The sequence below is a fragment of the Hyla sarda genome, chromosome 2, assembly GCF_029499605.1.
Source record: "Hyla sarda isolate aHylSar1 chromosome 2, aHylSar1.hap1, whole genome shotgun sequence".
Classification (NCBI taxonomy): domain Eukaryota; kingdom Metazoa; phylum Chordata; class Amphibia; order Anura; family Hylidae; genus Hyla; species Hyla sarda.
In genome coordinates, this window is record NC_079190.1 from 24,807,271 (window position 1) to 24,820,650 (window position 13,380).

The 13,380-nt window shown below is 45.0% G+C and overlaps 1 protein-coding gene across 1 annotated transcript; it reads right to left on the bottom strand.

The window, feature by feature from the left end:
* Positions 1-11,581: 11,581 nt before the first annotated feature.
* LOC130357347 (DNA damage-regulated autophagy modulator protein 1-like) lies at positions 11,582-12,316 on the bottom strand. The gene has a single exon (XM_056560034.1). It carries the CDS (start codon positions 12,314-12,316, stop codon positions 11,582-11,584), a length of 735 nt encoding a protein of 244 aa, XP_056416009.1.
* Positions 12,317-13,380: the final 1,064 nt, after the last annotated feature.

Below are 13,380 nucleotides of genomic sequence, written 5' to 3' on the forward strand. Positions count from 1 at the left end.
TCACTGGATTCAGGACCTACAGGTTTGCTGGCCAATGAGCTTAGTCCAGCCCCCTATTATATAAAGGGCTGTAGTCTGTAAATTCATTCTCTTAGTTCCGGACTATCAAGCAAGCACAATCAGCATATCTTCAATCTCATCTCAAACTAGGCCAAAGTCTAAAGAACCAGCAGCCACTAAAACCGTGAGTTATAAATCTCAACCTACAAATCCTGTGTGACTACTATCCCTAATCAAATCTTATCATTAGTATCACAGTGGCCTGCTTAAAGCTCATTACTACCAGTCCCAGCAAAGCTTGTGAGGAACCTGCATTCCTGTTGCCTCAGGAGAAGCTGTTTAATTGTAAAGACTGTTGCATACAAGTTCAAGTAAAAGTTTCCAGTTATCTCATAAATCTGCTGTGGACATTCCAGTTATTCTCCCTGACGTTTGTGGGCCGGTTGGCGGCAGGACCTGTAACACTAAGCAAACTTCACCCTGGCGTCACAACAAGTAAGGGTGAACACCACCAAACCCTTCATTCACCATTGTAACACCCCTACACCATATGTGTATATGGAGGGCTGCGTATGTGTGTGTATGGAGGGCTGAGTATGTGTGTGTATAGAGGGCTGTCTATGTGTGTGTATGGAGGACTGTGTATGTGTGTGTATGGAGGTCTGCGTATGTGTGTGTATGGAGGGCTGGATGTGTGTGTGTATGGAGGGCTGCATATGGGTGTGTATGGAGGGCTGTGTATGTGTGTGTATAGAGGGCTGTCTATGTGTGTGTATGGAGGACTGTGTATGTGTGTGTATGGAGGTCTGCGTATGTGTGTTTATGGAGGGCTGGATGTGTGTGTGTATGGAGGGCTGCATATGGGTGTGTATGGAGGGCTGAGTATTTGTATGTGTATGGAGGGCTGCATATGTGTGTGTATGAAGGGCTGCGTATGTGTGTGTATGGAGGGCTGCATATGTGTGTGTATGGAGGGCTGCGTATGTGTGTGTATGGAGGGCTGCGTATGTGTGTGTATGGAGGGCTGCGTATGTGTGTGTATGGAGGGCTGTGTATGTGTGTGTATGAAGGGCTGCGTATGTGTGTGTATGGAGCGCTGCATATGTGTGTGTATGAAGTGCTGTGTATGTGTGTGTATGGAGGGCTGCGTGTGTGTTTGTATGGAGGGCTGCGTATGTGTTTGTATGGAGGACTGTGTATGTGTGTGTGTATGGAGGGCTGTGTATGTGTGTGTATGGAGGGCTGTGTATGTGTTTGTATGGAGGGCTGTGTATGTGTTTGTATGGAGGACTGTGTATGTGTGTGTGTATGGAGGGCTGCATATGTGTGTATGGAGGGCTGTGTATGTGTGTAGGGAGGGCTATGTATGTGTGTGTATGGAGGGCTGCGTATGTGTGTGTTTGAAGGGCTGCGTATGTGTGTGTATGGAGGGCTGTGTATGTGTTTGTATGGAGGGCTGTGTATGTGTTTGTATGGAGGACTGTGTATGTGTGTGTGTATGGAGGGCTGCGTATGTGTGTATGGAGGGCTGTGTATGTGTGTAGGGAGGGCTACGTATGTGTGTGTATGGAGGGCTGCGTATGTGTGTGTATGGAGGGCTGCATATGTGTGTGTATGGAGGGCTGCGTATGTGTGTGTATGGAGGGCTGCGTATGTGTGTGTATGGAGGGCTGTGTATGTGTGTGTATGGAGGGCTGCGTATGTGTGTGTATGGAGGGCTGCGTATGTGTGTGTATGGAGGGCTACGTATGTGTGTGTATGGAGGGCTGCGTATGTGTGTGTATGGAGGGCTGCGTATGTGTGTGTATGGAGGGCTGTGTATGTGTGTGTATGGAGGGCTGCGTATGTGTGTGTATGGAGGGCTGCGTATGTGTGTGTATGGAGGGCTGCGTATGGAATCAGTGTATGTGTGTATATGGGACTGTGTATGTATTTCCTTAGGGACACAGGGATATTTATCAGTCAGCCTGAAACCCTAATTGTGTGTTTTTTCCCCACACCAACCAATCACAGCTCAACTTTCAAACTTGTATGAGCTCTTGTAAAGTGAAAGCTGAGTTGTGATTGGTTGCTATGGGAAAAAACAGACAATTTTGGTTCCAGGCTTATTGATAAATCAGGGCCACAGGGTGTAAATGTACGCCCTGTGCCTGCTCCTGAGCTATGGAGTGTACTCAGGAGCTGAGCCCGCTTCATAGCCAGTTAATAAAAGTTAATATATGTGAATAAGTCCCTTACCTGATAAGTTTCAATCACCCCTTTTTTTAATTAAAACAATGTAAACAAAAATAAACACATGTCATATCAGCGCTTACATAAATGTCCAAACTATTAATATATAACGTTAAAGGAGAACTGCAGTGTAATATAACTTATCCCCTATGCGAAGGAAAGGGGATAAGTTATAAATGGGCGGGGCGTTCTGTCCCTGCATGATGCGGCGGCCGACACGCCCCCTCCATGTATCCCATAGAGATTCATGGAGGGGGCGTGTCTGCCACGGCTTCCTGCTGGGGACAACACCGCGCTTCCTGCAGACTGCTGTGGCCCTGTTCAGGAGATCCTGGGGAGCCCCAGCGGTCAGACCCCCCGCGATCTATAACTTATCCCTATCCTTTGGATAGAAGATAAGTTATACTTCACTACAGTTCACTTGTGATTAAACTGCACAGTCAATGGCGTACACAGGAAAGGAAACCAAATTCCAGAATTGCGCATTTTTGGTCACTTCACATACCAGAAAAAAAAAATTTCAGAAAGTTCCTCAAAAACAAAATTGGTACCAATAAAAACTACAGACAGCACAATAAATTAGCCTCTATACATCACTGTACATGGAAAAATATTTTTTTTGTAAAAAAAAAAAAAAAAAAAAAAGTTGTAAAATAGTAAAATAAATATTTTTTTTTATAAACTGTGTATCCTTTTAATTGTATGGACCCACAGGATAAAGATAATGTGTCATTGTTATCAGAAAGTGAACTGCGAAGAAACAGAAGCCTTTAAAATTACAAAATCATTTTTTTTTCAATTCCGCCCACAAATATTTTTTTTTGTTTCACCATAGATTTGTTGGGGAAATGTTTGATGATATTACAGGAGGAAAAAACAAAAGTGCAAAAATAAAATGCTGTCTGGCAATACTGGGAGTAGTTGTTTTGCAACAGCTGGAGGCTCCATTTTGGAAACCGTGGAGTACCAGACGTTTTTCATTTTTATTGGGGAGGGGGGCTGTGTAGGGGTATGTGTATATGTAGTGTTTTTTACTTTATTTTTTGTGGTAGTGTAGTGTAGTGTTTTTAGGGTACAGTCGCACGGGCGGGGGTTCACAGTAGTTTCTCGCTGGAAGTTTGAGCTGTTGCAGAAAATTTGCCGCAGCTCAAACTTGCAGCCCGATACTTACTGTAAGCCTCCGCCCATGTGAGTGTACCCTGTACATTCACATTGGGGGGGACATCCAGCTGTTGCAAAACTACAACTCCCAGCATGCGCTGACAGACTGTACATGCTGAGAGTTTTAGTTTTGCAACAGCTGTGGGCACACTGGTTATGTATCACTGAGTTTGTGACCTTACTCAGTGTTTCAAAACCAGTGTGCCTCCAGCTGTTGCAAAACTACAACTCGCAGCATGTACGGTGCATGGTGTAAGGTGACTGCTGAGAGTTGTAGTTTGCAACAGCTGGAGGCACACCGGTCGTGAAACACTGAGTTAGGTAAAAAAAAACACTGAGTTTCACAACCAGTGTGCCTTCAGCTGTTGCAAAACTACAACTCTCAGCAGTCACCGACAGCCAACGGGCATGCTGGGAGTTGTAGTTATGCAACCAGCAGATGCACCACTACAACTCCCAGCATGCACTTTAGCTGTTTGTGCAAGCTGGGAGTTGTAGTTATACAACAGCTGAAGGTACACTTTTCCATAAAAAAAATGTGCCTCCAGCTGTTGCAAAACCATAAGTCCCAGCATGACCATAAGGGAATGCTGGGAGCTGTGGTGGTCTGCCTCCTGCCCTTTTTGCATGCTGGGAGTTGTTGCTAAGCAACAGCAGGAGGCTGTAACTCACCTCCTGCTGCTGCTCCGTCGCAGGACTGTCCCTCGCCGCCGCCGTCGCTCCTGGGGCCCCGATCCCAACATGGACGCCGGGGATCGGGGTCCCCAGCACCCGAAGTGCACGTCCCGCACCCGCTCACGTCCTCCGGCCAACGAATCAGGGTGATCGTGAGGTGGCACCAGTGCCACCTCACCCCTGCAGGCTCTGGCTGTTCGGGGCCATCAGAGACGGCCCCGATCAGCCAGTAATTCCGGGTCACCGGGTCACTGGAGACCCGATTGACCCGAAATCGCCGCAGATCGCTGGACTGAATTGTCCAGCGATCTGCGGCCATCGCCGACATGGGGGGGCATAATGACCCCCTGGGCGATATGCCGGGATGCCTGCTGAATGATTTCAGCAGGCATCCGGCTCCGGTCCCCAACCGGCTAGCGGTGGGGACCGGAATTCCCACGGGCGTATGGATACGCCCTGCGTCCTTAAGGACTCGGAATGCAGGGCGTATCCATACGCCCTGCGTCCTTAAGAGGATAATGACCAAGCCCATTTTCACCTTAAGGACCAGGCCAATTTTATTTTTGCGTTTTTCTTTTTTCCTCCTCGCCTTCTAAAATCCATAACTCCTTTATATTTTTATGTAAAGACCCATATAAGGGCTTGTTTTTTGCGGGACCAATTGTACTTTGTAATGAAACCTCTCATTTTACCATAAAATGTACTGCAAACCCCAAAAAAAATTTTTAGGGAGGAAATTTAAATGAAAACCACAATTTTGCACATTTTGGAGGGTTTTTGTTTTCACACTGTACACTTTACGGTAAAAATAACGTGTGTTCTTTATTCTGTGGGTCAATACGATTAAAATTATACCCATGGCTAGATACCTTACTTTTATATTTTTGTACCGCTTAAAAAAAATCTAAAACTTTTTGTACAAAATCAGTAATCTAAAATCGCCCTATTTTGACCACCTATAACTTTTTCATTTTTCCGTACATAGGGCGGTATGAGGGCTCATTTTTTGCGCCGTCATCTGTACTTTTTTTAGATACCACATTTGCATATATAAAACTTGTAGATAATTTTTTATTAATTAATTTTTTAATAAAATGTGACAAACAAGCAGCATTTTTGGACATTTTCTTATTTTTTACGTTTACGCCATTCACCGAACGAGATCATAAACAATATATTTTGATAGTTTGGACATTTACGCACGCGGCGACACCAAATCTATTTATTTTAAAAAAATTACGCTTTTTGGGGGTAAAATGGGAAAAACTGTCAATTTTCATTTTTATTGGGGGAGGGGATTTTTCACTTTAAAAAAAACTTTTTATCTTTACATTTTTCATCTTTTTTTTTTTACACTTTTTATGTCCCCATAGGGGACTATCTATAGCAATCCTTTGATTGTTAATACTGTGCATTGCTATGTATAGGACATAGCACTGGTCAGTATTATCGGTGATCTTCTGCTCTGGTCTGCTCGATCGCAGACCAGAGCAGAAGACCCAGGGAGACAGCCGGAGCTAGGTAAGGGGACCTCCGGCTGTCATGCTGGATGATCGGATCGCCGCGGCAGCGCTGCGGGTGATCCGATCATCCAATCAAAGTGCCGCAATGCTGCAGATGCCCTGATCTGAATTGATCACGGCATCGGAGGCGTTAATGGCAGACATCCGCGCGTTCGGAACCAGCCATGTATGACACGAGCACCCTTCCGATGCTCGCGGTCATACACAGGACGTAAATGTACGTCCTGGTGCGGGAAATCCCGCCAAACCAGGACGTACATTTACGTCTGTGGTCGTTAAGGGGTTAATGAAAACTTGTCAAACACCTGAGGGGTATAGTTTCCAAAATTGGGTCACATGTGGGTATTTATTTTTTTGCGTTTATGTCAGAACCGCTGTAAAATCACCAATTTAGGCCTCAAATGTACATGGTGCGCTCTCACTCCTGAACCTTGTTGTGCTCCCGCAGAGCATTTTACGCCCACATATGGGGTATTTCCGTACTCGGGAGAAATTGTGTTACAAATTTTGGGGGTCTTTTCTTCCTTTTACCGTTTGTGAAAATAAAAAGTATGGGGCAACCCCAGCATGTTAGTGTAAACATTTTAATCTTTTTACACTAACAGGCTGGTGTAGCACCCAACTTTTGCTTTTCATAAGGGGTAAAAGGAGAAAAAGCCCCCAAAAATTTGTAGTGCAATTTCTCCCGAGTACGGAAATACCCCATATGTGGCCCTAAACTGTTTCCTTGAAATACAACAGGGCTTCAAAGTGAGAGAGCGCCATTCGCATTTGAGGACTAAATTAGGGATTGCATAGGGGTGGACATAAGGGTATTCTACACCAGTGATTCCCAAACAGGGTGCCTCCAGCTGTCGCTAAACTCCCAGAATGCCTGGACAGTCAGTGGCTGTCCAGAAATGCTGGGAGTTGTTGTTTTGCAACAGCTGGAGGCTCCGTTTTGGAAACACTGCTGTACAATATGTTTTTCATTTTTATTGTGGGGGACAGTGTAAAGGGGTGTATATGTAGTGTTTTACCCTTTCTTTGTGTCAGTGTTTTCAGGGTACATTCACACTGGTGTGTTATGATGAGTTTCCCGCTAGGAGTTTGGGCTGCGGCAAAAAATTTGCCGCAGCCCAAACTTGAAGCAGGAAACTTACTGTAAACCTGCCTGTGTGAATGTACCCTGTACATTCACATGGGGGGGCAAACCTCCAGCTGTTTCAAAACTACAACTCTCAGCATGCACTGACTGACCGTGCATGCTGGGAGTTGTACTTTTGCAACAGCTGAAGGCACACTGGTTGGAAAACCTTCAGTTGGGTTCTGTTACCTAACTCAGTATTTTCCAACCAGTGTGCCTCCAGCTGTTGCAAAACTACAACTCCCAGCATGTACTGATCACCGAAGGGCATGCTGGGAGATGTAGTTATGCAACAGCTGGAAGTACGCAACTACAACTCCCATCATGCCAAGACAGCTGTTTGCTGTTTGGGCATGCTGGGATTTGCAGTTTTGCAATATCTGGAGGGCTAGAGTTTATAGACCACTGCACTGTGATCTCCAAACTGTGGACCTCCAGATGTTGCAAAACTACAAATCCCAGCATGCCCAGACAGCAAACAGCTGTTTGGGCATGCTAAGAGTTGTAGTTTTGCAAGATCTGGAGGGATACAGTTTAGCGACCACTGTATAGTGGTCTCAGACTGTAGCCCTCCAGATGTTGCTACGCAACTTACCAACTTCCGTAGGATCCAGGGAGCATTCCTCTTCTGCTGCACGACATCGCCGCCAGCCGATCAACATCACTCGCAGCCTCCGGATGGGTAAATGGATCTTCTGCCCCCGGTCCTTTGTCGGTTCCCCCTTCTGCCCCGCCTATTGTGGGTGGGCAGAACGGGGAAAACTAAAGTTAACCCCCCCACATCCGATCTGCTATTGGTGGTCGTGTCTAGACCACCAATAGCAGGGATAGGAGGGTTGGCACCCCTGCCACCTCACTCCTATCCCTTCAGGGGGATTGTGGGTGTCTTAGACAACCACGATCCCCCTTATATTCCGGGTCACCAGGGTCACCATAGACCCGAATGACCCGGAATTGGCGCAAATCGCAAGTGTGAATTCATTAGCGATTTGCGCCAATCACCGACATGGGGGGTCTGATGACCCCCCTGGGCATTTGCGTAGGGTGCCTGCTGATCGATATCAGCAGGCACCCCGGTCCCGCCCGGCGGGGACCGAAATTCCCACGGGCGTATAGATACGCCCTGGGTCCTTAACCTCCCTGGCGGTATGATTCTGTCTGGAAATTTGTACCAAAAGCGGTACAATTTTTTTAACTTAATTTCACATCTCCCTCCACCCATTTCACATCTCCCCTGTCACATTCCCCCTCCCTTGTCACATCCCCCGTCACATTCTCCCCCCTCCTTGTCAAATTTTCCCCCCTCCTTGTCACATTCTCCCCCCCTCCTTGTCACATTCTCCCCCCTTCTTGTCACATTCTTCCCCCTGTCACATTCCCCCCCTTGTCACATTCCCCCCCTGTCACATCCCCCCCCCTTGTCACATTCCCCCCCTTGTCACATTCCCCCCCCCCCTTGTCACATTCCCCCCCCCTGACACATTCCCCCCCCTCTGACACATTCCCCCCCTTGTCACATTCCCCCCCTTGTCACATTCCCCCCCTGACACATTCCCCCCCTGACACATTCCCCCCCCTTGTCACATTCCCCCCCCCTGACACATCCCCCCCCATTTGTCACAACCCCCCCCCCCCCCCCTGACACATCCCCCCCCTTTGTCACAACCCCCCCCCCCCCCTTGTCACCTAGTCCTGCAGCAAATACACTAGGTTTGCCGGCAGATTTCAAACCTAGTGTATTTCCTGCAGAACAAGTCCTTTCCCCTTCAGCCAATCACAGGCTTTACACCACTGCGGCCTGTGATTGGCTGAAAAGTGAAAGGTCCTAGAAGATGAATAGTGAAGAGAGGACACCCCGGACCGCACGGAGGGGAACGACATCTGCAGGGACCGGGACTAGGTGAGCAAAAGGTTTTTTTATTTTACTACTTCTTCCTTTTACACTTAGCTTAGTGTTTTTCTAACAGGGGGCCTCCAGCTGTTGTGAAACTACTACTCCCAGCATGCCCGGACAGCCTTTGGCTGTTCGGGCATGCTGAGAGTTGTAGTTTTGCAACAGCTGGAGGCCCCCTGGTAGGGAAACACTGACTTTTAGTATTTTTCTTTACCTGCTCTGGCCGGCCCCCGCAACGGGAGCCGACCAGAGCAGATAATCGCAAGTTTTCCCGGGGGCCGCATCGCTATATCGCATTGCTTTTGCGATATATCGTGCAGCCTGGCCGGGAACTCTGCAATTCTACCCCGAGCGTGACTCGGGGTTACCGATCCTGGCAGGGAAAATTAACCCCGAGTCACGCTCGGGAATACCGCTCAGGAGGTTAAGGGATTAAACCTAATTTACATTTCAACCCATGATGGTGTCATGCTAAGCAGACCACATTATAAAAGTGCTGAACCCTGTGATGTAGAACTGGCGGACTATCTGATGTGTATACTGGACTATCTGATGTGTATACTGGACTATCTGATGTGTATACTGGACTATCTGATGTGTATACTGGACTATCTGATGTGTATACTGGACTATCTGATGTGTATACCGGACTATCTGATGTGTATACCGGACTATCTGATGTGTATACTGGACTATCTGATGTGTATATTGGACTATCTGATGTGTATACCGGACTATCTGATGTGTATACTGGACTATCTGATGTGTATACTGGACTATCTGATGTGTATACTGGACCATCTGATGTGTATACTGGACCATCTGATGTGTATACTGGACTATCTGATGTGTATACTGGACTATCTGATGTGTATACTGGACTATCTGATGTGTATACTGGACTACCTGATGTGTATACTGAACTACCTGATGTGTATACTGGACTATCTGATGTGTATACTGGACTACCTGATGTGTATACTGGACTATCTGATGTGTATACTGGACTATCTGATGTGTATACTGGATTATCTGATGTGTATACTGGACTATCTGATGTGTATATTGGACTATCTGATGTGTGTACTGGACTATCTGATGTGTATACTGGACTATCTGATGTGTATACTGGACTATCTGATGTGTATATTGAACTATCTGATGTGTATACTGGACTATCTGATGGGTGTACTGGACTATCTGATGTGTATACTGGACTATCTGATGTGTATATTGGACTATCTGATGTGTGTACTGGACTATCTGATGTGTACACTGGAATATCTCATGTGTATACTGGCCTATCTGATGTGTATATTGAACTATCATATGTGTATACTGGACTATCTGATGTGTATACTGGACTACCTGATGTGTATACTGGACTATCTGATGTGTATACTGGACCATCTGATGTGTATACTGGACCATCTGATGTGTATACTGGACTATCTGATGTGTATACTGGACTATCTGATGTGTATACTGGACTATCTGATGTGTATACTGGACTACCTGATGTGTATACTGAACTACCTGATGTGTATACTGGACTATCTGATGTGTATACTGGACTACCTGATGTGTATACTGGACTATCTGATGTGTATACTGGACTATCTGATGTGTATACTGGATTATCTGATGTGTATACTGGACTATCTGATGTGTATATTGGACTATCTGATGTGTGTACTGGACTATCTGATGTGTATACTGGACTATCTGATGTGTATACTGGACTATCTGATGTGTATATTGAACTATCTGATGTGTATACTGGACTATCTGATGGGTGTACTGGACTATCTGATGTGTATACTGGACTATCTGATGTGTATATTGGACTATCTGATGTGTGTACTGGACTATCTGATGTGTACACTGGAATATCTCATGTGTATACTGGCCTATCTGATGTGTATATTGAACTATCATATGTGTATACTGGACTATCTGATGGGTGTACTGGACTATCTGATGTGTATACTGGACTATCTGATGTGTATACTGGACTATCTGATGTGTGTACCGGACTATCTGATGTGTATACCGGACTATCTGATGTGTATACCGGACTATCTGATGTGTATACTGGACTATCTGATGTGTATACTGGACTATCTGATGGGTGTACTGGACTATCTGATGTGTATACTGGACTATCTGATGTGTATATTGGACTATCTGATGTGTGTACTGGACTATCTGATGTGTACACTGGAATATCTCATGTGTATACTGGCCTATCTGATGTGTATATTGAACTATCATATGTGTATACTGGACTATCTGATGGGTGTACTGGACTATCTGATGTGTATACTGGACTATCTGATGTGTATACTGGACTATCTGATGTGTGTACCGGACTATCTGATGTGTATACCGGACTATCTGATGTGTATACCGGACTATCTGATGTGTATACTGGACTATCTGATGTGTATACTGGACTATCTGATGTGTATACTGGACTATGTGATGTGTATACTGGACTATGTGATGTGTATACTGGACTATGTGATGTGTATACTGGACTATCTGATGTGTATACTGGACTATCTGATGTGTATACTGGACTATCTGATGTGTATACTGGACTATCTGATGTGTATACTGGACTATCTGATGTGTATACGGGACTATCTGGTGTGTATATTGGACTATCTGATGTGTATACTGGACTATCTGATGTGTATACTGGACTATCTGATGTGTATACTGGACTATCTGATGTGTATACTGGACTATCTGATGTGTATACTGGACTATCTGATGTGTATACTGGACTATCTGATGTGTATACTGGACTATCTGATGTGTATACTGGCTTTCTGACTCTGTCCCAATGACAGGTGTTAAGAGAAGGATGAGACATGTTTTTTTATTTATATATTTATTAAGAATAATACACAGGATAAATGTCCGTCCTCGGCTCCCGGCTGTAGTCATAGGCCTCAGTCTTCACTATTCTACAGGATGGTTCTGTTCCGGGTCCGGTATCTTGGTCCTCAGGCTGACGTTAATGTCATTTCTGGAAATCTTTACTGACAAATGCTGTAAATCTGTATAGTGGGTCACATGGTATAAGGTGACGCCGCAGAATCCCAGGTATTCAGCCACCATGACGGGGACATACATAATCTCCTCGCAGTGTCCGGTGCACAGATCCGTATAGAAGGAGACCTGACCGACACTGAAGAGCAGCAGCACCACAGAAGTCACTAAGGTGGAGGCCAGCCTTATATGGCAAACAATCCGGCTGCTGTATGACCTTTTGTATAGGAATCCAGCTTGGCACACATTATATATGGCTGCACAAATAAATGCCATACCTGAGCTGATCCTGTGTATTGTAGGATTGTTCCCCATAGTAAATACGGCATTCAGGGCTGTTCCTATGCACATGATGCATCCTAAGGTAAACAAGATCTTCTGGTAAATCCTAAAATGCTTCGCAGATGGTTCAGAGCGCAGGAACATAAATCGGTGCTGCAGGTAGGTGACGGCAACTCCTATGATGGGTGCACCAAAGAACACAACCTTATATATTATCCACTCAGGATATCCTACAGCCGTGTCACTGATAAACGGCTGTCTGCTATGTCCTAGGGCGATGGTCAAGGTGACAAGAGTGCTGAGGCCCAAAAGGTTCCATGTGACCCAAAGGATAGGCAAGAACCCTAATCCCTGGATCTCCATGGCACAAAGAAACAACACAAATCGCTGAGATAAAGGAAAGATTCGCTAAGCAAAAGCCGCTGTCTCTGTCCAACTCTCTCTGTGTAATCAGATTGTCAGGCGGGGTTTTCTATAGGCTCGGAACTCGATGATGTCACATCTGTGATGTCATTCTTTGGTTCATCTCGGTAACACCATCATGCTGCATACTGATTGGTCCTCAGTGTTGTAGATCTTTATGCAGACAATCCTGGCATCACATTTGCTGATATTTAGTGTTTCCACAGTCAAATAAAACTAGTAATGGCTGAATCCACATTTCAACAGGGTTTTCCAAAATCTCTTTCAACATGAATTCATCTGAATATAACCTTATGTGTCTGTAATTCTGCCAATTCTCTTCTTTTACTACAAAGGTTAATGTTTTGTCAGATGTACAACATATAAAAAGGTTTTTAACATTTCTGTGACTGCTCAGTGGTTAAAAAACCAACACAAAACCATTGCAGATGGGGTTGTACTTGGATATATTTGTACATTTGTAGATATATTATATTTTATTGTTTTCTGTGTAAAGTCCAATACAAAGAAAATATGTAGAAAAAATTCTGCACTTTTCTTTCTTTTTAAATTTTTTTAAAGCTCTTTTAAAAGAAACCAAGAATATGTCCGTACAATGCTTTTCTAACATACATATTATTACAACAGTTCTTTGGGTCAGCTGATTGACAGCCCTTCTTTAGTTACACAATATACCTGTATCTTGGCCCCCATAGACATCACATGGTAACAGTACCTACTGCGTCCATCGGTTTCATGGCCGTCCTGTGGGGGCTACACAAGACCACGTTCACCCCCTTTTCTTATGTTTATAATTAAAAGTTTGTTAAAAAAAATTGTGGAAGGAAAACAAATTAAATTAAATTCAACCTGTCTCAGGTAGCCCCCCCCCTCCCTCCCCCGGTGACATATTTACCATAGAGACGGTATTGGGGTCTTGCACTATGGAATAACAGCACGTGTCTCATTGGTCTGTGTAGATTACTGAGGTCTGGTGCGCTCCTATATTTGCAAATAACTATAAA